The sequence below is a fragment of the Oncorhynchus nerka genome, linkage group LG3, assembly GCF_034236695.1.
Source record: "Oncorhynchus nerka isolate Pitt River linkage group LG3, Oner_Uvic_2.0, whole genome shotgun sequence".
Taxonomy (NCBI): Eukaryota; Metazoa; Chordata; class Actinopteri; order Salmoniformes; family Salmonidae; genus Oncorhynchus; species Oncorhynchus nerka.
The window spans coordinates 62,897,513-62,920,580 of NC_088398.1; the positions used below are offsets into that span (position 1 = coordinate 62,897,513).

The 23,068-nt window shown below is 44.4% G+C and overlaps 4 protein-coding genes and 1 long non-coding RNA gene across 8 annotated transcripts in view; 2 read left to right on the forward strand and 3 right to left on the reverse strand.

The window, feature by feature from the left end:
• The window catches only part of LOC115112170 (phospholipase A1 member A-like), a 4,704-nt gene extending 1,548 nt beyond the window's left edge, over positions 1–3,156 (reverse strand). Inside the window, exons 1-9 of the mRNA XM_029639021.2 lie at positions 3,039–3,156; positions 2,621–2,831; positions 2,320–2,497; positions 2,120–2,228; positions 1,549–1,650; positions 1,279–1,371; positions 889–1,044; positions 366–455; positions 85–193 (exon numbers count right to left, since the gene is read on the reverse strand). Of these exons, the coding sequence (XP_029494881.1) occupies positions 85–193; positions 366–455; positions 889–1,044; positions 1,279–1,371; positions 1,549–1,650; positions 2,120–2,228; positions 2,320–2,497; positions 2,621–2,831; positions 3,039–3,108 (1,118 nt within the window). The 5' untranslated portion in view covers positions 3,109–3,156. The remainder of the gene's footprint in view (positions 1–84; positions 194–365; positions 456–888; positions 1,045–1,278; positions 1,372–1,548; positions 1,651–2,119; positions 2,229–2,319; positions 2,498–2,620; positions 2,832–3,038) is intronic.
• LOC115112180 (popeye domain-containing 2-like) overlaps positions 1–6,952 on the forward strand; it is a 20,033-nt gene extending 13,081 nt beyond the window's left edge. Inside the window, 1 exon segment of the mRNA XM_029639060.2 lies at positions 110–6,952. The gene's annotated coding sequence lies outside the window, so the exon portion shown is untranslated.
• hsd3b1 (hydroxy-delta-5-steroid dehydrogenase, 3 beta- and steroid delta-isomerase 1) lies at positions 3,907–5,667 on the reverse strand. Its single transcript, XM_029639070.2, has 3 exons — positions 5,258–5,667; positions 4,979–5,143; positions 3,907–4,830 (listed from the first exon to the last, which is right to left on the reverse strand). Exons 1-3 carry the CDS (start codon positions 5,406–5,408, stop codon positions 4,022–4,024), a joined length of 1,125 nt encoding a protein of 374 aa, XP_029494930.1. The 5' UTR covers positions 5,409–5,667; the 3' UTR covers positions 3,907–4,021.
• Positions 6,397–22,548, reverse strand: LOC115112213 (kelch-like protein 9). 3 transcript variants are annotated; one of them, XM_029639097.2, is made up of 9 exons: positions 22,387–22,548; positions 21,743–21,796; positions 20,928–21,261; positions 19,279–19,411; positions 13,000–13,196; positions 11,822–12,644; positions 11,585–11,698; positions 8,908–9,116; positions 6,397–8,444 (listed from the first exon to the last, which is right to left on the reverse strand). In XM_029639097.2, the coding sequence occupies exons 1-9, from the start codon at positions 22,440–22,442 to the stop codon at positions 8,157–8,159; spliced, it is 2,208 nt and encodes a 735-aa protein (XP_029494957.1). In that variant the 5' UTR covers positions 22,443–22,548; the 3' UTR covers positions 6,397–8,156. The 3 variants fall into 3 exon arrangements, with proteins under 3 accessions (XP_029494957.1, XP_029494966.1, XP_029494977.2); XM_029639106.2 differs by lacking the exon at positions 22,387–22,548 and adding an exon at positions 21,570–21,644; XM_029639117.2 differs by having other exon boundaries at positions 8,314–8,444; positions 8,898–9,116.
• Positions 19,717–23,053, forward strand: LOC115112238 (uncharacterized). 2 transcript variants are annotated; one of them, XR_010462205.1, is made up of 5 exons: positions 19,717–20,130; positions 20,644–20,820; positions 21,893–21,935; positions 22,486–22,544; positions 22,659–23,053. It is a non-coding gene; the product is annotated as an uncharacterized LOC115112238 (long non-coding RNA). The 2 variants fall into 2 exon arrangements; XR_010462203.1 differs by lacking the exon at positions 22,486–22,544 and having other exon boundaries at positions 19,722–20,130.
• Positions 23,054–23,068: the final 15 nt, after the last annotated feature.

The window sequence follows — 23,068 nt, forward strand, 5'->3', positions numbered from 1 at the left end:
TATCATACTGTGAACAGCTGTGAATCATGCTGTGTATACATTTTTTTTTGTCTCTTAACAGTGAGGGTTAGTGGTTGTACCTACAGCCTGAGTCTCTGCTCTGTTTCAGGATGTCCCCCAGTCCTCAGGATCACCTGCACTTCAGCACTCTTGTCCAGGAGGAACACCTCCAGCTGCACCAGGATGTGATGGGCTGGGGAAGAGGAGGAGGGGACGGGATGTAACTTGATCATCATCACATGAGATATTGCTGTATTTAACCATTCAACTGTGGGGTCAAAGTAGTGGGCATAATGAACATCCAACAATTATCTGATGGACAGCCAGTCTGTGTTTTTACATAGAGGTAAATGTTGGCTACTCACCACAGAAGGGAGGTGCAGAGGTTGTCAGGAGGAAAAGCTTCTTTGGTTGAGGAAGAGGAAAGACTGTTAAACCACTGTTCTCCAATAACCCTGAAACACACAAAGACACATGTACATACAAAAGACAGAGAGAGTAAGATGTAAAATAGCCATTCCTATCACAGTTATGACAGATGAAAGGCCTCCAGAGTACATTTACTGCTTTATCTGTATCAGTCTGTCACTGCATCAGCAGCGCCAGTGTGCCCAGACCAGACATGACACTAGCTAGGTCAGACAGTTGCCCTATCTCTCACTGAGTGAAACCTGACTAAAGTAAACATGGAAAGTGTGCTGGGAAGTTTGAATAATACCAAAATATCCCATGCAAACACATGATCAAAATAGTTTGTGCATAGTCTACTCTAGGCTACATGTAAAAGGTGGCTATTTATAATATTTACATTTGTATGACCAACGTACTCACAGACAGCAGGTTGGTATAATATCTGGGGAAATAGTTTAATGTTGATGATGTCCTTACCTATTCGTGGACATCTGCCTGGGCAGCCTAAACAGCGCCCCTTGAGGAAGTCCTCATAGCTGGAACAAGGGATGCCAGTCAGTGGGCAGGTCCCGTTCAGTGCGCTTATGTAGACGTGGAGCGCCCTCATGTGGTCACATATCACATAGCTGTACACTGGAAAGTAGACAAGAACTGATCACAAACGAAGATTCTCAGGTAGCCAGAAGCTTACCACTAAATAGCCTATAGGCTAGTAAACATAGTGCTTACTGTTTAGTTAGTGAATAATCAAAAAACATCAACAGTTGTTTAAGTTGAAAGACATGTCTGAAGTTTATATTGAAATTCATACACACTTAGGTTAGGCCTCTTTGCCAATGAAGCATTTTGGCGGCAAAATGGTCTTACTTGACGTAGACCTGGAGCGCGAGCAACCTGCTTGGTCCATCCCGCCATTTAGAAAGAAGTCTGCATGGCCGACAGAGATGGAGATGCCGAAATCTGAGAGAAAAGGATGATAATTGATGTCGAATGGCTGATACCAGGACATTGTCATATTGTCATTCCAGTGAACAGTGAGACTTTTGAAATAGAGTAGGCCTAAGAGGAAAAGATGGAATGGTAGCAGAAATCTCTTTGCAATAACAATGATTATTTGTGCGTAGCCTATTCTCTCACAGTCGGAGTCAGTGTGGATGGCCTCCACAAACAGTGCATCTGAGGGGTCAAGACGGTCAAACGTGTCGGCTCTTTTAAACATGGGTCCAGCCGGGTCCAGACCTACAGCAGGAGATACAGAGGTCAGTGGGGGATAGATAGAGTACTGCATCAGCGATAGTGATGACAAACACAAATATACACACACAGAGCGCCTGTGAACTACTGCCCTAAAGTATTCAGACTACTTCATATCACAGCGCTGAAGGCCTCTACTGAGACAAAAACATCAGCGATAGTGTACAGACAGACAATCATATGTATTATTGTGTCGTTGTGTGACTTCAGAAGGGTAACGTCTCCCTCTTTCACAAATTCAGCTCACTGCCTTTCAATATCAGCTGTTGTTGTTTTCCAGAGCTGTCTCTCTCTTTGAAAGCCTAATTCAGTCAGATTGGCAGAGATGAGAGGGTCTGTGAGTGACTGGCCTGCTTTGTGGTGACCAGTCTCTGTCTGGCCCTGTTGAGCCCTGTTCTGCAGACAGAAGGTGCCCTGTGGAACTGTTAATGGGTCAGACACAGATGGAGCTCACCTGTAATTCTTCCTATCTTGCCCTTGAACAGGGTCCCCACGAATCCAGACACATGTGCCCCAAGACTAACCCCAATGAAGTGAAATGACTCCAGTTTGCATCCATGGTTCTGTGGGACAGACATCAGACCTCCTTTATTTTCATTACTTTTAACTTAATTTGCTGTCAGTGTAAACATAAACAAATGAGGAGGCCCTGACCTGGAGCTGGTTGATGAGGACAGAGATCTGGATGGCCACCTCCTTGTAGTTCTCCACCACCATGTTGTAGGCGAGTGAGGCCCCATAGACCCAGTCCACCACCACCACGTTGGCATCCTGCACCCGCAGCAGAGCCTGGGCCAGCTGCTTCACCCAGGATGGCTTACTGCCCAGAGCCCTGGGAGGGAGGGAGGAAAGGGGAGGTGGAGGTTGGGAGGGAGGGAGAGATAACTTATACGTTTTATGTGTAGAATATAGATATACCTTGCCAAGTTTTTGACCTCCCTCCCTTATTCCTTACCTGTATCCATGGACAATTATCTTGGTGGGTTGGGAGGAGTTGAAGTAGGTGTTGTTGCTGAGGAAGTCCTGACTGAAGAGGCTGGCACAGTCTGTATTCTTCCGTGTCAAGAGCAGGTACTGCACCTGTAGCTTGCTGCCCTGCTGATGGTACTCCAGCCAGGTCATGTTGTTGAAGTCAGCACATTCTGATCTGGGCTCCTCATCTTCCCCTGCAGGTTCAGAGGAGAAATGTCCATAAAGAACCTGGAGAACAACACCAACAACAACAACAAATGCACCATTTGCACAAAATAAAATCTTCTTTACATCGACAGTGACATAGCATATGCTATAATAAATATGCTTAGAGGAAGGTTAGTATATTAATTTAATAATATTAGGAAGAAGCTTCTGCAATAGAGATGAGTTGTACTTACCGACTGCAAATGTAATGTAGAAGGCTAGAATACTGAGAATAGTTTGCACTGTTTTCAGTTTCCAGCCCATTGTCTTGAAAGAAGAGTATCAAGAATAGTAACTTGGCTTTACCAGATAGTTTGGTGAAATGTGTTGGTGAACTGTGCCTCAGATCCTTAGCTTTGGAAACTCTCTTTTCCCTCTCAGCAGTCCTTGTAGCTATGCAATAACTCACTTTGGTTCTAGAAATGTCATTCAACCCTCTACCGGTCAACAGTGGCCACAAAAGGGCAGGAATCTACTTAAGAGAATGAAGTTGAATACAACGTTATTTCACAATGCCTGGCATTGAAATAGTTAGTTACACAGTAACAGAGATGGGGGGTTGGGAGAATTTCCTTCCCTGCTTTCTCGCAAAGCTCAGCTGGCACAGTAAACTAGCCTTATGAAAACGCACCCACATACCTCTCCTGCTCCAGTCGATCGTCAGTGTGTTGTTTAGGACCCAGTGTTTAGTCTATATGGGGGGTTTTGAATCCATGACCTCACTGGTGATCAATACCTGTTTCTTTTAATACTAAACTCTGGCTGTCTGAGGGTGACATTCTCACTGTGTCTCATGGTGAGTTCATTTCAGCAATGGATTCAGACTTACCCTTATACTCATCCATGTGACTATATAGATGGACCTGCAACCCTAATCAGACTGTTCAGCTTTTATTGAAGAAAAGAATCCTCCTCTCTGGAGAACAAGGTCAAGGACATGTAGGCCTATTGTGTCTGGGATTGACAATACAGTGTCAGTCTCCATCTATTTCTGATGAAATCAAATGGGTCTGGCTGAGTGGTCATAAGTGAGAACAGACCGGGAAAGAACATGTTCAGAGATTGGTTTTCACACAACTTTAATATCAACTTTTACAGAGTGCAGTAATGAGGATTAGACACTTGGACTGGGGATGGTGAGCTATATGTTATGTGTTATTAGCAGATCGTGGGGCAATTATTTAACCTTTATTCTCTCTCTCTCCTTGGGTAACTGGGAAGCCACCCAATCCATGGTCCGCTTGCGTGCCTCCTCCCAGCTGTACCGTGGAGCGTACCCCATGTCCCTCTGAGCCCTCCGATAGGAAAAGCTGAAGGGCGTGTTCAGCATGGTGAGGAGCTGCCGGTTTATGGGCGGTGTGAAGCGCTTGAAGGGGCAGAGCAGTATCTGCAGCATCTCCATGAGGAAACAGAGGAGGTAGAGGACTGGGATGGGCAGGATAGGCTTCTCCTGGATGCTGAAGCCCAGCGGCGACAACACAGCATGGTTGAAGTCAGAGTAGCTGACAGGCGGCGTGTCATCTGAGATGTAGTAGAAGTTCCCTCCGATGGCGGCTCTCCGCTGGGGGTCTCGCAGGGCACGGGCAGCCTGGAGGTGGGCCAGGGCCGCATTCCCCACGTATACAGGGTTCACCTGGGCCTCCGGGCGGGAGGTACGGTACAACATATCCCCGTTCCGAATCCCGTCTCCCATATGGCCCAGCAGGAAACGGCAGCCCTCTCCATAGATGTACATGGGTCGGAGGGCGCAGGTGGCCAGCCGGCCCCCATTCTGGAGCACCTCACCCTGGGCTTGCAGGGTGACCTGCTCGGCCTCCTTCTTGGTCTTGCTGTAGGGGAACTTTAGGGAGCATGTGTAGGGTGTGTTCTCATCACCGTTGATGATGGGGTCTCCGTTGGCGTTGGGGCCGGCGACCTCGATGCTGCTGGTGTAGATGAAGGACACCACATTCTCCTGGACGCACGTCTCCAGAAGGAGCTGGGTTCCTGAGAAAGATATCAGATGAATGAGTACATCAGCAGGGTCAATTCCGTTTTCAAGAGCAGCTCAAGTATTTGAAAGTATTAGACATGTTTATTTCACTCAGGTTTGCTGCCAATCTCAACCCAAAGCTTCAGTCAAATCTGATCATACCTTTGACGTTGACCCTGTGAAGCTCACTGTATAACACCTTCCCGGTGACGTCAATGAGGGACGCAGTGTGGAAGACCAGCGATGCTCCCTTGCACGCTCTCCTCAGCAGCTCACTATCACTAATGTCCCCTTCAAATACGCTTACCAGCGTGTCCCCTCTGATCTCTGACAACAAACCAATCAGAGAAGAAACAAACCAAAGAAAAGTTGTAAAATATCAATATTTACACTAACCCTAATAGTGAGAGAGAAAAAAAGGAGAGCTGGTATAGTATTTACCTTCCAGACACTGTATGAGTTGTGGTCGGACATGTATGTCCAGCATACGGATCTCTGTGAGCTTGTCTTCCTCCAGCAGCAGCCGTACCAGCCTCTCTCCCAGGAACCCACAGGCTCCTGTCACCACACACACATCACCTTGCAGAGACATGGCCCAGTCCAAAATCTGAAACTACTACCCCTTTCAGAAAACTCCCTTTCCTAAGCACTGGGAATGACCAATGCTCCAGACTTTGTCCCGTCCTAAAACTCCTCTGCTATCCCGAGGGCATGGCAGACACTAACTTAACACCCCTCTCCCCTCTCTGAAAACTCCCTTTTTCTAGCCTGAGGGAATGTGCTAGAAGTGCCGGTAACTGCCACTCTGGGGTGAGAAGTGAGGCAAGGTCTACAGGCAGGCATACGCAAGAGAGGGAGGGAGGACAGGGATGTTTTATTTCCCAGTATCTGCCAAGGACGGCTGCCAAGGCTACAGGTCACAGACCAGCCATGGAAAACAGAAGACTTGAATGTCAAGGCGACGTCTGACTAACAATTTGTTTTTGTCCCCTGTTGACAGTGATAAACTGACCAGAGTCAGTTTATCAGATTTAGTGGCTCTGGCTGGTTTATTTTGACAGGCTTGGCCACGGATTCTCTACATGCTCTATAAAACATCTATATATTCACCCTGTGTCATTTATTCCAGATTTTAAACCTAATCCGGATCTGCATTAGGATCAGTTTGGTCATGAGTAGCATATGTTGAAGTAGTTTTATCCTCTCATAAACTGCCAAATGTATGTGATTGCAGGTGGTTTTGTGACATTTTGAACAGCTCAAGATTCTAGAGTAACACACTGGACATGTCTGTTATGGGATGGTTTAGGTGTCTATTGAGTTTGTTTCCAGTTTCATAAGCTCTCCATCTCCCTGTGATAACAGACGTGTTAGTAGACCTTGGTCTGGTATTAGGGCCTCCCTCTCTGCTGTCTTATCTGGAGGATGAAGGATAATGTCACTGTGCCAAGGCCACAGCTGAAACATGCAAAGACCTCCATGTTCAACCCACATCCCTTCAACTCAATCAACCCCTCTAGACTAGTCAGTGGGATGACATGTTAGATTGTGTGGTGTTTGGTTTGACTTGAAAAGGTTGATTCATAGTATGCCTTTTAATTTCTTAAAATACACTAGTCATTCATATACAATACAAAATACTTTTTTATCAATCAAACATAATTTAAGCTATCATTTACAGTTTGAAAATGCAATGCCAAAAGTTAAAAACATAAGTGTTCTACATTAAAGAGCATAGCAGAAGTCACTCAGATACAACGATAGTTCCAACAAAATAGACACAAGGAGTGGAAACTAACAGTCAGTCAACTACATGTACAGTCAGTCAACTACATAGCTGAGACCCAGGGATTTGAACCAAAATGATTTCCCAATCATATTGTTCTGAAGAGAACCACTTTGTTGTTGTTTGGTTCCACTGTTCTGACCAGAAAAATAAAGTGCTGAACTAGTTTGAACCCCGCCTCAAAAAGTACTGGTTTAAATCATTCCTTTCTGTTTTTTATTTATTTTATTTGAATTTTACCCCCTTTTCTCTCCAATTTTCGTGGTATACAATTGTTAGTAGTTAAGATCTTGTCTCATCGCTACAACTCCCGTACGGGCTCGGGAGAGATGAAGGTCGAAAGCCATGCGTCCTCCAAAACACAACCCAACCCGCATCCAACCTGGAAGCCAGCCGCACTGTGCACCTGGCGACCTGGCTAGCGCGCACTGCGCGCCACAGGAGTTTCTAGTGCGCGATGAGACAAGGATATCCCTACTGGCCAAACCCTCCCTAGCCCGGACGACGCTAGGCCAATTGTGTATTGCCCCATGGACCTCCAGGTCGCGGCCGGCTGCGACAGAGCCTGGACTCGAACCCAGAGTCTCTGGTGGCACAGCTAGCACTGCAATGCAGTGCCCCTGTTTCTTTTTTAACCTGTGAAATCATCCGTTTTTTTGTTTTTACATTTAGCTCATTAAATTACTTCACCAATCAGTGTGGATAGAACAGGCAAACTATTTGTTTACATGCGTGAAATGTAGCCTATAACGGAAGATGCAACTGATATTTTACGGGTGGGGAGAGAGGGTTGAGGAGGAGGCTTGAAGATCTGGGCATCTTGTTATGACATGCATTATCTGAATTAGGTCCACAGAATTATACCTATGAGTAGTGGCTTGTATGGAGAAACTGATTGTCCTTTGAGCTAGCTTGCTAACAAGCTTGAGCTAGTTAGATAACAAACTTGTGTGCGCAGAGCGTCACCAGAATAAAAAACATCTTTCCTTTTTGTAGTTAATAAATCCAACTTGAAACTTGATAACTGGGTTTATAGTATCCTTAATTAGCATTGAACAAGATAATCCATTCTTCTCTAATTAAAAAAATATATATTAAAAAATCTTTCCCTGTCTTCTGAATCACGCTTGTAACGTCAAAGGGGGGAGGGGCAGATAGCCTAAACACTCAAAATCACAGGCAAAGATTTATCTTGCAGGCAGACACTGGAATATGTTTCTTAATGACAGAGTGAGGGCTTTCCATAGATACTTTGTTGCATTTTTTTGTGGGACAAGTAAAATAATGTTATTAACCGGCTGCCATGCATTTAAAAAATAACGGTTCAGTTCCGGAACAGTATGGATCACTTTCATTCCCGGTTCCAATTCTGTTCTTTGAAATGTTTTGTTATTTTCCGGTTTTCTGTTGTGTTTCCTGAACCGGTTCCAACCCCTTGTGGGACCTATTCGAGAAATTCTACTGCACATTTTCCACTTCTCCCACAAAAAAAGTCACACTTTCCAGCATCTCAAACACAGAGAAGCTAAATCTATATGTTCTTGATCTCAGCTTTCAGTTCTTGGCAGTGTCCAGCGGGCACTCCTGCATCTTGCCGTTGTCCACGGCACCCTCAGGCAGATGCACGGTCATGGTGCAGGCCCGGATGCCGCCCAGGGGTTCCAGCACATTGAACACCCGGTCCCACTCGTCCTTTTCTGGGTCGTAGCGCTGCACGATGTCCACCATGCAGCGGCTGTTCCAGGAGTAGCCCCCAACCACGTAGATCTGGCCCTGGAGCACGGCCACCCCTACATCACTCTGGCCCCGTGGCATGGCCGCCACCACCGTCCACTGGTCCACCTGGGGGAAGATATAAAACGCAGGTCTGAGAATTCTCCAAATGCCATTGGTTCCTTGTTTGGTTGTAATTTTCACCCAACCCAGAAAGTTCCTAAAACTTTAAGGGAAAGGGGGATACCTAGTCAGTTGTACAACTGAATGCATTCAACTTCCGCATTTAACCCAACCTCTGAATCAGAGAGGTGCAGGGGGCTGCCTTAATCGACATCCACGTCGTCGGCGCCCAGGTAAAAGTGGGTTAACGGCCTTGCTCAGGGGCAGAATGACAGATTTCTACCTTGTCAGCTTGGGGATGCGATCCAGCAACCTTTTGTTTACTGGCCCAATGCTCTAACCACTAGGCTACCTGACCATCAAACTCAGGACTTAAGTAACAGTTAGGATTAGAGTAAGGTTTTGGAAAAGTGGTAAATTTGCTTATCATATTGTTGGGACCAAAATCAGGGTCTTTGCCTTGTTTCACCTCAGGGCTGTAGAATTCACAGTTAAGTACGTCATCATAGTCGCTGCTGCCCCGGAAGTGGTTCCCTCCCATCACATAGAGCCGATCGCCCACTGTGCACATGCAGTGTAGGCCACGCAGTTCCATCATGTCGGCACGGCGACTCCATGCGTCAGTCTCAGGGTCATAACACAACAGCTCCTTCTGGAACGTGTCCCGTGTGATTCCGCCTGTTGGATCAGTGAATTGACATTGGTTTCATTATTAGATACTGTAGATACTATGACAACATGTTTACTAAAATACTATTTTATGTCTACAAACGAGTATACTATGGTTTTAACAAGACAAACATTTTAATTTCAATCCATATACCATGGTCAGAGAGAGTTTGTATTTGGGATTTTATTAGGATCCCCATTAGCTACTGCTAAATCAGCAGTTACTCTTTTTGGGGTCCACACAAAACATTAAACAGGACATAATGCAGAGCATTAATAGACAAGAACAGCTTAAGGACAGAACTACATAAATGTAAAATAAGAATACATTCATATAAGTAGGCCTTAACATTCCATGCATCATATGCTCATACATACATGTTAACGGCAATATTGCAGCCATTCATTTTTTCTCCTACTTTCTCAGCAGGCCCTGATATTCTAATCTCACAGCACCAGTGTTCTGTAAACAACAGAAAATCTCACAACATTAGGAAGACACACTGTTTCACACGATCGGTGTCCTTGCTGCTTCCGTCTGACGTCAATACTATGCATAATCATGTGAAGTTCCACCGAGGTCGTTGACTCCAGCTCACTTCCCCTGACTTTAACAGATCCATGGAGTTCAAGGGGAAGGCAGTGTAACTTTGGTAGTAAATGTGAAGGATGGACCAGCAGAAGGAAAGATTGATGGTGTAGAGAACTGAACTGTGAGCCGGTGGTCAGGTGCTTTCCTACACATACTGTCAACCACCAGCGTAGAGTGGGATAGGAGCATTAATGTGAAAAACAGAAATGTTTGGGTCTGAACAGGAAGGACGTGGTCTGGTGCTGCGAGCTGCAGAGAGCTGTGGCCATTACCCAGGCTCCCAGTTTCCGGTCTGGAGTGTGAAGTCACGAGCTCTGCTGGTCGGCTACTGTGTAGCAATGTAGCAGTGCCGAAAGCCCTAGTCTGCCCTAGAAATCCTATGTAAATTACGATTGCCAGAACGGCCAAACACAAAAAAATGTAGACAACCGTTTTGGCCTCTAAAATGTGTTTATAATGATCAAGTTCGATCCCCACTGAATTATTTAAAAATTCGCTAGAAATCGGGATATTTAATTAAATGGTGATCCATTCTTGACTACAACATTTGTAGTCACACAGGACCACATGCTGAAACAGAACAATCCCGGGCCGGCAGGCTACGAGGAGACTCCCGGTTGACTCTCTCAGGCAGGAAGAAAATGACTACATTAACCATGATCCTTTGCTTGCTAGGGCCACTTTCACCATGATCCTTTACAATTTTTTGGTGCCATTCAGCCCACATGAGGTTGGTGGCACCTTATTTGGGGAGGATGGGCTCGTGGTAATGGCTAGATCAGAATAAATGGAAAGGTATTAACAACATCAAATACCCTGATGAACATTATACCTTGATGAAGACAGCTTGGCTGTCGAAACGTTGGTAATGACATTTTTGCATCTGAGCTCCTAGAGTGTGCGGCTCTCTTTTATTTTCAAATGAACAACATCAAACACCTGGTTTCCATTTGCTCCATTCCAGCCATTATTATGAGCCAACCTCTCCTCAGCAGCCTCCACTGATTGCTCCATTCAGCAATATGGTGGCTTCAAATTCAAATACTTCCGGCTTTATGCGCAATTGGGAGTTTTCCATAGGAATACATGGATGGCGTCAGCGCTATCACTATCTACTGGTTGTAATGTCTATGCCATTAACCCATTACCAGAGGAGGCTGGTGGGAGGAGCTATAGGAGGACATGCTCATTGTAATGGCTGGAAGGGAATAAAGGGAACAGTATCAAACATATGGAAACCACATTTGACTACATTCCATTTATTCCATCCCACCAGCTTCTTTTGCACATTACACCCTCCTCTACATGTTCCATAACACATCCAATGGGATCCACCTGCTTTTTGGGCTCAAACTACTAAACCACTGTTTAAATGATTGCAGATTAAAAATGATAAATTTTCTACATGCACTTTCAAAACACGTGTTCAGAATAAGCTGTTTTCTGTCTGTCTGTCTGTCTGTCTGTCTGTCTGTCTGTCTGTCTGTCTGTCTGTCTGTCTGTCTGTGTGCAAGACTTTTACACAATTGCTCTCTGTGGTTAACCTCGTCGGAAAATAAGTATACTCTGACCCATTTCAACCAAAGGTCTTTGTGTTTCCTGGCCCTCATAGTTGCTAGGAGACCGACATAGAAATCGACCAAGATGAGAATGAGAACATTCCAGAACTACTATGTTTTGTTAAAGTCTATCAAAGCTGTTAATTGACAAGAGTCGATTAAAACATGTCAACAACAGCCTTTGTTTGAATTCATTAACTCATAACCTCTCCAGTCTGAGCTGATTTTATCAGGGCAACAATCACAGTCAATTCAGGCCTTCACATTGTAGGTTTTAACAGTTTGGTAAGTTTGTAATCTAACTACCAGTGGTCTGAGAAACTCACCTGAGACATACATCAGGTCACCATGGACTGTCCCAGCATGCCCGTAGTGGGGGTCGACCATGGGAGACACGAATGTCCACTCATTCCTTCTAAGGTTATAGCACTCCATGGTGTCTAAAGGAGTAAAAAACAAATTCACTCAACATGCACCTTAACGATCATAATCCCTTGGAATGTATTGATATTTCTGTGTAACAGATTGCAGGAAAAACCTATCCAGTACACTTAGTGACTCACCAATCTCTCCTGAGGCGTTCCGGCCCCCAACAGCATACAGCTTCCCTTTCAGGGTGCTCAGGTGGAAGAAGGTTCTCTTATCATTGAGCGAGGCCACCTGCAACCACCGGTCGAAGCGCGGGTCGTAGAGGTAGGCGCTGTCCACCGCCGTCTTGCCCTTGGTGTCGTAGGTGCTCTGGCCGCCTACGATGTAGAGAAAGCCCCCGAGCAGGGCAACGCCGTGCTGGTAGCGGGGAACCTCCATAGGCCTCAGCGCCCTCCAATGGCCGATATCCTCATCATACAGTCTCAGCTCCCTGCTCACCACCAGCTGCTGCTTCATCACCCCGCCCAGCGCCAGCAAATGTTTGGCGTCCGACCGGATGCGTGTGCGCTCCGTCTGTAACGAAGGCTGGAGGAAGGGCATCATCTGGTAGTTGCTGGCCTCTAGCAGGAGGTTGACGCAGGCCGTGTCCGAGCGCATCATGGCCGCTCCGCCATCATCGTGCCCCTCATCCTCCTGGGAGATCTCGAGCAGCTCAGTGGGGGTCATGAGGGGGAAGCGGACCTGGCTCATCAGGGAGTAGGCGGCGGAGCGGCGGGTGGGGGGGTCGTGGTCCAGCCAGGAGCGGGCGATGCGGTACAGCTCCATCTCAGAGAAGCCCTTGAGGCTGTCGCTGGCCAGGGCGTTGGCCAGGCTGGTCTGAGAGAGCTGCAGGTAGTGGCCAGACTGTAGCAATGCTGACAGGTTCTGACATACAAACTTCCCAATGTGGGCCTGTACATCCTCCAGGAGCAGGTCCCCGGCGATGCGCTCCACCTCCATACAATTATCAATGGTGATCTGCCACACAAACAGGTAAACAGACAAGACTGGATGAACTTGTGAAGGGTCTCCTGTTTTTACATCTGCCAAACTTTCCACTGTCTCTTCAATCCACCCATCCACCTGCCTGTTGTTTGTGGGGCGGCAGGTGGTTAGCGCATTGGGCCAGTACCCAAAAGATTGCTGGATCGAATCCCCGAGCTGACAAGGTAAAAATCTGTTGTTCTGCCCTTAAACAAGGCAGTTAACCCACTGTTCACCGGTAGGCCGTCATTGTAAATAAGAATTTGTTCTTAGCTGACTTGCCTAGTTAAATGATTTTTAAATTTATTTTTTTATGTTTCAGTACCAGTAGGTATCCGGATTCACTAACCTCAGTGCTGAGCAGCTTGTTGCAGAAGCCGAGGACGGGGAGGACCTGGAGGAAGTTGGCAGCCTCCAGAGTGTCCTGCAGGTTGGTCATGCTCAGACTCAGCCGGGATGTGTAGATGAACTCTATGATGTTCTTCAGACCTGTTTTACTCACCCCATGGAGCTTAATCTCCCTCATATCCTGTTCTCTCATACCCCCTAGAGAGAGGGAGCGAGGAAAAGGGAGAGATATAGAGGGTGGATGCTGTTACAGTTAATGGTGTAAGAGTGCAAGTATATTTTAACATAGTGAGATGTAAAAAGAGGACGTTTTAAGTCAAGGTGTCAGTGTCCTTGTCTGGAATTGGTTTCTTACCACATTTCCCCTTTATGGTGATTGGTCTGAGTGGACGTGATGAGTGCAAGTACAGTAAGAGAGAGACTTTATTAGCTCAGCCCTGAACTCGTCTGTGAAACAATCTTACATACTTAGGATCATTGATCCTTTGGCAGCATATGCCCTCGACAAATCCTCTCCACCACACATTGTAAAACAATCACCAGTAATTCAAAAGGCACTCGCACATCTGAGCTATCTTTTTTGCAGGTGCATGGTAACAGTTGAATAAAATGAGAAAAAAAGAAGGAACCTGCACAAGGCTCTTGATAGTATCACGGCTCTTTAATAAGCTATATGTATCAGCCTCACGGTCTACCTCAGAGCTTTGGTGAGTTTTTTAAATTAGCACCCTTATGTAGACCTAGCCCCACCCACATTCGTTCCACGCGTCGAATGATGTTGAAGTCGAAGGAAAACAAATAAGTGCTACCAAATATAACAATATGCATTTCATAAATATTCTAATAAAGTGTGAACATAAAACATGTCTGTAAAACCACAATGAGGATATTGACCTACCAAGCAAGTTTTCATAAATCATTGGGTACAGCGCAAGAAAAACGTCAGCGTAATCTGAAATAGGGGCATAATTCATGTTTAAATTTACAACATAACATACATTGGCATTTCATCATTAAGACCGTTAGGAAATAATGTCTGGAGGGTGAAAATCCTAAAATATTCTCTTTTACTCAGAGTATTATTACTATCACCTCCCCTGTCTGATATCTAAACTTTCTCTATGCCACAAAATCTAAAAGGTAGAAAGGTCATGTTTTAGGTCATTAAAATGTACTGCGACTGGATAATCCCTGTCGTTTCTCCTAATTGAACTTTTATGTTCAATGATTCTCTCTTTGAGAGAACAAGAGGTTGGAACCGTTTTTCCGTATGTGGGTGGCAGAAATATTCACACTTCATCATATTGTTGCACTGTGCGCAACCTCTGCATTTATAGCTGCCATTCGGAAGAGGGCGTAAAAGAGCCTGGCAGTTCAGTTGGCATGGACCAATTTATTGTGTAAATTGTGACCTCTCTTATATACAACAAGTAGTGGATTCTTAAATTCAGCCAGCAAAGCTGGGTCCGATAATAAAACATGCCAGTGTTTCTTGACAGCATCTCCCACGTTTCACGAGTTCAAAGTACAGTATATGTGGTTGTGAACATTACAGAGTGTTCTTTAGCTCTAGTTGGTCTTTTTTTGTAGCAGTTCATCTCTGTTTTCCCCAATGGCAAATTAAGAGCTTCATCCACACATTGTGGAGAATAGCCTCTTCTAACATGCTGACCAGACAGGACACGTCGCGTGCGCGAGCGTTGCAAAATAAATTTAGAAATCCATGTTATTCAATTATTTCACCCACACTGCTCGAGCGCGCCAACGAGCGTCTGCGACGCCAAAGGCTAAAATTAGAACTCATTCCTATTTCTGCTGCAAGTCCTGCCTCTCCCATCCCATTGGTTTATAGAAGCAGGTACCTGCGTGCCATCTCCTCATTGGTTATACCCACGTGGGTGGTTGACAGACAAACTGTTTTGCCGGTAGTCGTGGTAATACAATGAAAGTTTAGATGCGATCACCATATAAATTAAACAATGAAAAAGCCTGGAAGGAGGAGAGATGACTAGAAACGATTCGGTTGGCCGTTTTATGTGTGGATTAATTGTCGGAGTAGAGGTCCTTGTTCATTTCAGGTAAAATAACAACTCAATGTTTATTTCCCAGGACAAATTAGCTAGCAACAGCAAGCTAGCTAGATAGGACAAATTAACGTTAGCTAGCAAGTGCAAGCTAACTAGCTAGCTAAATTACCATACATGTTTAATGGTTTTCGACCTGTCCCCAAATTAATGTCATTGGTTCAGAATTTATTTTGATATTTTAACCTGCGTCGTGATCGCGTTTGGTGTGGGGGAGGCAAAATAAATGTATGCACGATGGCGCACGATAACGCACGCGGTTTGGGTTCAGTGTTAAAAACCTATTGCGCATCTCCGCTGCTTTTTCTAGATAGTCCTCTGTGGAGTGGCATATACGGCGCAGTCTGAAAAACGGGCTTCTTGGAAGTCCTCTTTTTAATGGCTCAGGATGGAAGCTGTCCTCCTGTAATAGTATTTATGTCCGTTTCTTTTCTATACAGATCTGTAAACAGGGTTCCATTTGATTTCTCAATCCACATATCGAGGTAATGAACACGTTTAGTGTCACATTCAATAGTGAATTTGCGATTGGGGTCAATGTTATTGAGTAATACCATAAAGTCTGACAGCTCTTTTCCCGTTCCTCCCCATATGCAAAACAATGTCGTCAATATATCGATACCACTTCAGGACTTTATTCAAAAATAGATTTTCGTTTTCATTAGTAATAAAACGTTCTTCAAAAAGACCCACATAAAGGACCGAGGTAAACACAGACTCTGGTTGGATATTCAACGGATAGTCAGTCGCCTGTAGTTTTCCTTACGTCCACCAACCGCAGTTAGGGACCGTCAACATAGTGACATATCTCAGTTTTCAAATTTTAATAGCTGTTTAACCATTACTCCTAAAACTTTCGAAACTGGTTCTATCTAACCCGATGGCATAAACACATATGACACACATTTTAAATTATTTATTATTTTTTTGAATTTCAATAGCTCCTTGGTTTCTTTTCTTTGTGAAGGGCAGGGCGCCCTGGAATGGGTTCGCCAGAGAGAGGGGCCCAAGCCCTGGAAAGCGTCGTGGTTCCGCGGCGTCCGGTGAGCTCTCGCAGGCCCTTGAAAATCCGGGGGAGAGGGTGTAAATCTATCTGCAGCAGGTCTCCAAGGGTAACAGCCTCTGGCATATTATAACAATGTAGGTAAGGGAAGTTGGCAAAAAAGATCTGTAACTCCGGGATAAGGATTGCACTCAGGCCATGGCCATGGATGTTGGAGCGGGGACTTAGTCTGTGAGCAGAAATAAAGAGGGTGGGTCACCAGGAGCACAGAGCCTGTTACCAGGTGCACGTGGTTCCTGACAGCGGGCCTATAGACGTTTTAGTAATTCTAGGGAGTGAGCTATATGCTAAGGCCAAGGGAGAGGGGTGTTTGACCGGGTAGGTGTGGAGGCCTGAAGGGCTGTAGTTCCAGGGAGAAAGCTATACACTCTCAGGCCCAAGGAGAGGGCAGGCAGGCGTGTAGGCCTAGAGGCCTGGAGTCAGAGGTCACCAGGTCAATGGGGGCCTGCTGGAGGTCAGGAAGGCCCCAGGGAGAAGTCCCAAGTGAATAGGTGTGTGAGTGACACTATCCTTCATGAGGGCAGAGCAGGCAAATTAATGTAAAATCGCGTGAGATGAAAATTGACAACAAAAGGGTATGCAATGTGTAGGCCCACTGAGTGTACATTCTGAATCTTGTTTGAAGTCAGTAGGTCACATGAACAAGGAGCTATTGAAATTAGAAAGATAAAAACATTAATGTAAAAACTTGTGAGATGAAAATGGACAAACTCAAGGGTGTGCAATATAGAAGGGTAGTTGAAGTCAGTAGGTCACATGACCAAGGAGCTATTGAAATTCAAATATAAAAAGTTTGTACTTTGTTTACATTCTCTAATTCAACTAGGAATACAAAATGCTGCTCACATTTCCACATGTTTATTAGCTTTTCAAAGCTAATTAAGGGTCAAATAGTGAAAATAAGACCTGCACAATTTTTCCAACATCATGACACTTATTTGGAGTCTGTGGCTCAAGTGGTTTGAAAGCTATTCAGGATTGAAAGCGCGAATGTCCGTTGAATATCAAACCTGAAACTGTCTTTACCTGGGTACATAAAGGTTAGCATAGCTCGGAGCGAATGTGGAGTCCATCTATGTTCCATTTGTTTGGAGATGGTGTTCATCATCAGACCTGAAATAGTAAGACTCTCGACATCTAATGTGACCAAAATACAGTCTTCTGTTAAACCCGTTATTAGTGAAATCTTGTTTATGAAGTCTACAGTCTTTCACATATGATGGCAATGCTTGCACATTCATTTTAATAAAAGAGTCTATGAAGTTCGACAATGGCTCTAGCATTGAGCCTATTCCTGCAACCACTGGTTTGCCTGGATTATTGCCTTGTTGTGTTTTAGGTTTGTGTAATTTTGACAAAATGTACAGGCATGGATGTATGGCACATTTGCAGCAAGGATATTCATATTCAGGTTTTGAGATAAGGTTATTTAATAGGGCTCCAGATTAGAGCATATATCCCTTTGGAACACCTGTGTGGGATCAACACTCCGTTTTCTATAGAAACATTCATTACTGAATTGTCCCTGAATCTCTTATTTGTATTTTTCATAGTCTAAAACAACAACAGCACCCCCCTTGTGTGCAGGTTTAATAACCAAAGATTAATATTTTATTAGTTCATTAAGTGCCTGTTCTTCTGTTCTAGTGAGGTTCTTCTGAATGTAGTTTGTTTTTCTCGTATGTACTGATGTAACCGATGTGAAATGGCTAGCTAGTTAGTGGGGTGCTCGCTAATAGCGTTTCAATCGGTGATGTCACTCGCTCTGAGACCTTGAAATAGTTGTTCCCCTTGCTCTGCAAGGGCCTTGGCTTTTGTGGCGCGATGGGTAATGATACTTCAAGGGTGGCTGTTGTCGGTGTGTGCAGAGGGTCCCTGGTTCGGGGCAAGGAGAGGGACGGAAGCTAAACTGTTACATTGGTGCCGTGACCCGGATCACTGGTTGCTGCCGAAAAGAGGGAGGTCAAAAGGGGGGTGAGTGTAACCGATGTGAAATGGCTAGCTAGTTAGCAGGGTGCACACTAATAGCGTTTCAATCGGTGACGTCACTCGCTCTGAGACCTTGAAGTAGTTGTTCCCCTTGCTCTGCAAGGGCCGAGGCTTTTGTGGTGCAATGGGTAACGATGCTTCGAGGGTGGCTGTTGTCGGTGTGTGCAGAGGGTCCCTGGTTCGAGCCCAGGTATGGGGCGAGGAGAGGGACTGAAGCTAAACTGTTACACTGACATGGCATCTTGTTCGACTATAATTGAGGAGGTATTAATTGAGTTGTTAACCATAGGACAGAATTAGCTTTTGGGCTTAAAATGGGTACCAGTTCTTGAGTTTCTAGGCACGAAACAGTGTTTTGAGAAAACACGTGCTTAAGTTGACTTCTTGCGAAAGAATATAAACAGATCTACTTTCGTATCAAATGGTTTGTCTGCACATGTAGGTACAAAAGAGAGGCCCTTAGATAAGACTGGGTTAAAACCAGGGACCCTCTGCACACACCGACAACAACCACCCTCGAAGCATCGTTACCCCTTGCGCCACAAAAGCGGCGGCCCTTGAGATTTGCGAGTCAGACCTTTCTGGAGAGGTTAACTACTGAGTCCTGCTGTAGCTCCGTGTCCACGGCCTGTGTTCCTGGTCCCCTCTTTGACCACTTGCATCTCCTACATCTTTTCCTTCGTGGAGCCTTGTTGTGCTGCTTTCAGATTACTCTGATATTTTTCTTGCGCTGTACCCAATGATTTCTGAAAACTTGCTTGGTAGGTCGATGTCCACATTGTGGTTTTACAGACGTGTTTTATGTACACACTTTATTTGAATATTTATGAAATGCATATTGTTATATTTGTAGCACTTATTTGTTTTCCTTCAACTCCAACTCCATTTCGATGCGTGGAACGGATGTGGGTGGGGCTAGGTTGAGGGTGCTAATTTTAAAAAATCACAAAATCTCTGAGAAGGCCGTGAGGCCAATATGTAAAGCTTATTAAAGAGCAGTGATACTATCAAGAGCAGTGTGCGGGTTCCTTCTTTTTTTCTCATTTTAAAACAATCACCAGTGAAATAATTTGACATATAAAAATATATTGACATATTGCATAAATTGAAAGCCCTCTTTGAATGTAATTTATCACAGACTAACCAGTGAACATGGCTTTGAAGTAGTTGCTGGCAGAGGCCATAATGACTCTGTGCACGGGGAAGGTGTCACTGCTGTCCCCAGGCACCAGGATGACATCACACAGAGTCTCATCACCACGGAACAACTCAAACCCCTGGAAGGAAGAATAAGATTCAACTTCCATCAATCGTCTCGATCCGCTCCATGTTAAATGATGTTAGCAACCATTCAGATAGATTACTGAAATAATCGTCCCAGGATTCTTTTTCATCTTGGCAACCCTCACAGCTAAATAATCCTACGAAAAAAACACTTTAGTATACTGTAATATTTTTATACGTAGTATTTACTGCAGTGTTTTTGTGGATATGACTGTAGTATACTGTAGTATTTACTGTAGTGTATTTATTGGGATATGGATATTGGGGAGGGGAATGGGTGGGGTATATGCATATTAAACATGTGCGTATCAGTACAGTGTGTAGTATAGTATTCTACAGTATACAACACAATTCTACAGTAAGCACTACGCGATCGAGGGATACGACAGTGTGTAGTATAATATTCTACAGAATACCACAAAATGATATTTATAAGCACTACATGATCGAGGGATGCTACAGTGTATAGTATAGTATTTTACAGTATACTACAGTTTACTACAGGTGTAGAAAAGGCCCATGGAGTTGGTGGAATACTCCTTTAATTCATTGCCATTTACTCAGCTGGGCCAGGGGCGCTTTAATTAGGTCAGGTGGAAATGTCCGACAGATCTCAACTCCATAAAAGGAGGAAATTGCCATCGCCTGATCTCGCTGCTTTCTCTTCCTTAACTCCATCTCACCCAGAAGTTCTGTGCGTCCATGAATCCACGTAAGTCCACCGACTTTGTTACCTTTCATGTTACCTTTCTGAATTATCTGTGGCGATCGGGAGAGTGGGCCATTCAGTTACTGTTAATAGTTATCACCGCGGAGCGCGGCTTGGAGCGCAAGCTTCAAACATATTGTGTAATGTGAATTGTCCATGATCACGGCCCTACAGATCCTCATAGGCCAATTACACAATCGATATGGTTCATGTGTATTGAAATTAATTATATGTACACATGAAGACTGTTGAAAGCGTGAAATGAGAAACGTCATTGTTTGCTAACTGATTGACTTTGATCATGGGGATTATAGATTGTATAACCATTCACTGTTTGTATTCTCATGATTTATGATAAATAGTTGTGAGCCTAAATGACTCGCGGATGATTACTATTGACTTCTTAATGAACTGGACTGTTGAATTCCCTAATTTATGTTAATAATGACTGATATGATTTGATCTTTGATTATGAATTTGATTGTATACATGTTATTTGTTTCCTTTGTGATGCAGCACAGACTACCCAGTAAATATACCACTTTATGGTTAAAGGAATTCCTGCCTCAGTCTCATACATTCCTCTGTCACCTGACACGTGACCACCTGTTCACCTTCACTGTCAGTCATCCTACCTGTCCAGCTACCCACACAGATTCCACTAATCTTTCAACAGGACACTAGAATTCTATAGTAAGTACTATAGTATTCTATAGTAAAATGTAGTATTTGTTATGTGGGATAACCCTATTACACCTTTAATATCTCTGCCTGGTGTATGAGGGCTGGTTGGGTTATACCTGTAGGACTGTGGTGCCATGCTCATTGCTGCTGAACCACCTGGTTAGAGGCCATGGAGGGAGGCTTGGCTTCAGGCTTATATCAGTGGGTTTCGGGGGAAGCTCCAAGGGTTTAGGGGCTGGGGCTGTAGCGGTTGGAGGTTTCGCTGCTGGGGGAGTGGGACTGTCAACTGTGGCCGGAGCTGGGGCCGGGGCTAGGGGCGGAGATGTGGCTGAGGGTTGGACAGGTTGGGGTGGAGGTCTGGGTGGCTCTCTAATAGAGCCTCTGCTCCCCAGACGAGACAGTCTCCTGTGAAACCTCCCCTGCACACTCTCCTTCTCCTCTCCACTGCCCCTGGAACACAACAACAGGGGTCTGAGAGCTGCTGTATCATCCTCAGCTACAGTATAAGTTAACTCCACCCTTTATCACATTAATCTGTCTATGACATTGTTTTTCACATAAACTCATATCTTCAGTGCTGAAAAGTGCATATACTGGATTTTTGTCCATTTACATTAAGGTTTACAGTGGAATTCTTTTGAATTCGCACATTGATTCATATACAAAAATCAGGGGCGCAACTTTGGTTTTAGAAGTGTGGGGGCATAATTATAATACATTTTTTTTATCCTATCGGAGAAACATTCCAAACAGCCTACCCGACCGCTCGGAGGCATCTGCATGGCCCTAAACCACACCGTTGTCTCATTTTGTATCACATTCCAGTTATAAGACTGGGGGGGACAAAAATACAATTTCAGAATGTGGTGTGAAAGTTGTGTCCCTGACAAAATACTTAAACTTAAAATGACAAATATTTGGATCAGCCTACCCCATCTCAGTTGGTGTCTTGCTGGATGTCCTGCTGCCCCTCTGTGAAAGGTTCCTTAGAAACAGAGACATGAGGCAAAACTAAAACAGGGCAGGATTAAATTGATGTTTAGTCTGTCAGTACAATATACTTTTCTATTCTCTCTTTCAGAACCTCTTCACTCTGAACAAGCTACAATTTGGGAAATGAAACAGTTGAGTATGTCTTTGTTTCATACATAGGTTGTCTGGTACTCAATGCTGTATAGTATGACTCACTTCATCAGAACAGGCCCAGGGCATGTTTGCAATATGGGACATTCTTGATCATATCGTTACCATACTGTCTCTGTGTTAGTGTATACATGTACGTGTACGCTGTAAATGTGAAGACATTCCCGTAACTTCACACATTTATGTTGCTATGGTGTAACTTCAATACTTCAACACATTTTCTGATGTTTCTAGTGGATTACAATAGTTTTTTTTATTTTTATATCTAACAGTAACCTCTGAACTCTGAACTTACACCTCACTACATATTCATAATTTCTGTTCATATTCTATTGGATCATGGATGTTTCTGTGCAAGACTTTGTGCTCTATATCAAATGTACACACTTTACACCTGCATTAACAAACATGCGAGGAAAGGAAGGAACCTACCTTGAAGTGATTATTTTCCACAGGTTCTCCCTAACCGGACGGCCTTCTTCCGGCATACACACATAACCAACATACAGCAATCTGTTTAATGCTTTACAGATCACTAAATGTCTTCCTGCAGCAGCTGGATGCAGAGTGGAACCGTTATGTAGAGCGTGGTAAACAGCAGCACAGTCAGTTTCTCACAGCTAACCGAGAGCTCAGCCACTTCCTGTGTCAGTTCTCTTTCTCACTCATTTCGTTTAACCCTCCCCACCCTTATTTTGACACAGGTGTTGTAAAGACAGATGCAGAGAAGAAAGAGAAAGCGAGACATCCCACATGCAATTTGTTTCTGGTTCATATACAATGAACTAAGCAGAATAGACTCAGCTGCTAATGCATTGGTGCCTATGGGAGAGCCACCCCCATAAGCAGACCAAAACTGACTTTTTTCCATGGTAAACGACCTGGATGGGACATCTTCATTTAACCAACATCTTTGACAGATGTATACAATGACTTGTTGCTCATCCTTTCAAACTCCAGAGACTCCTATACTGTACTTCTTTAGTGTCAAATGTGGCACTACAGTGTCTTGAATTTATTTTTCAGATATTTTAAAATTAAAATCTCATGTTTCAAATAATTAGTATCTAAAGAAATTTGAGTTCAATTGTACGGGGAAACAAAGACCATAACA

Excerpts from the sequence above, each read along its gene's own strand:
- hsd3b1 (XM_029639070.2), bottom strand. The coding sequence starts at position 5,408 with ATGTCTCTGCAAGGTGATGTGTGTGTGGTGACAGGAGCCTGTGGGTTC. Across the intron at positions 5,144-5,257 it reads ACTCATACAGTGTCTGGAAG|AGATCAGAGGGGACACGCTG; the intron begins GTAAATACTATA and ends GTTTGTTGTCAG. Across the intron at positions 4,831-4,978 it reads TCACAGGGTCAACGTCAAAG|GAACCCAGCTCCTTCTGGAG; the intron begins GTATGATCAGAT and ends TATCTTTCTCAG.
- LOC115112213 (XM_029639097.2), bottom strand. The coding sequence starts at position 22,442 with ATGCCGGAAGAAGGCCGTCCGGTTAGGGAGAACCTGTGGAAAATAATC. Across the intron at positions 21,797-22,386 it reads TGGAAAATAATCACTTCAAG|GAACCTTTCACAGAGGGGCA; the intron begins GTAGGTTCCTTC and ends TCTGTTTCTAAG. Across the intron at positions 8,445-8,907 it reads GTGAATTCTACAGCCCTGAG|GTGGACCAGTGGACGGTGGT; the intron begins GTGAAACAAGGC and ends ATCTTCCCCCAG.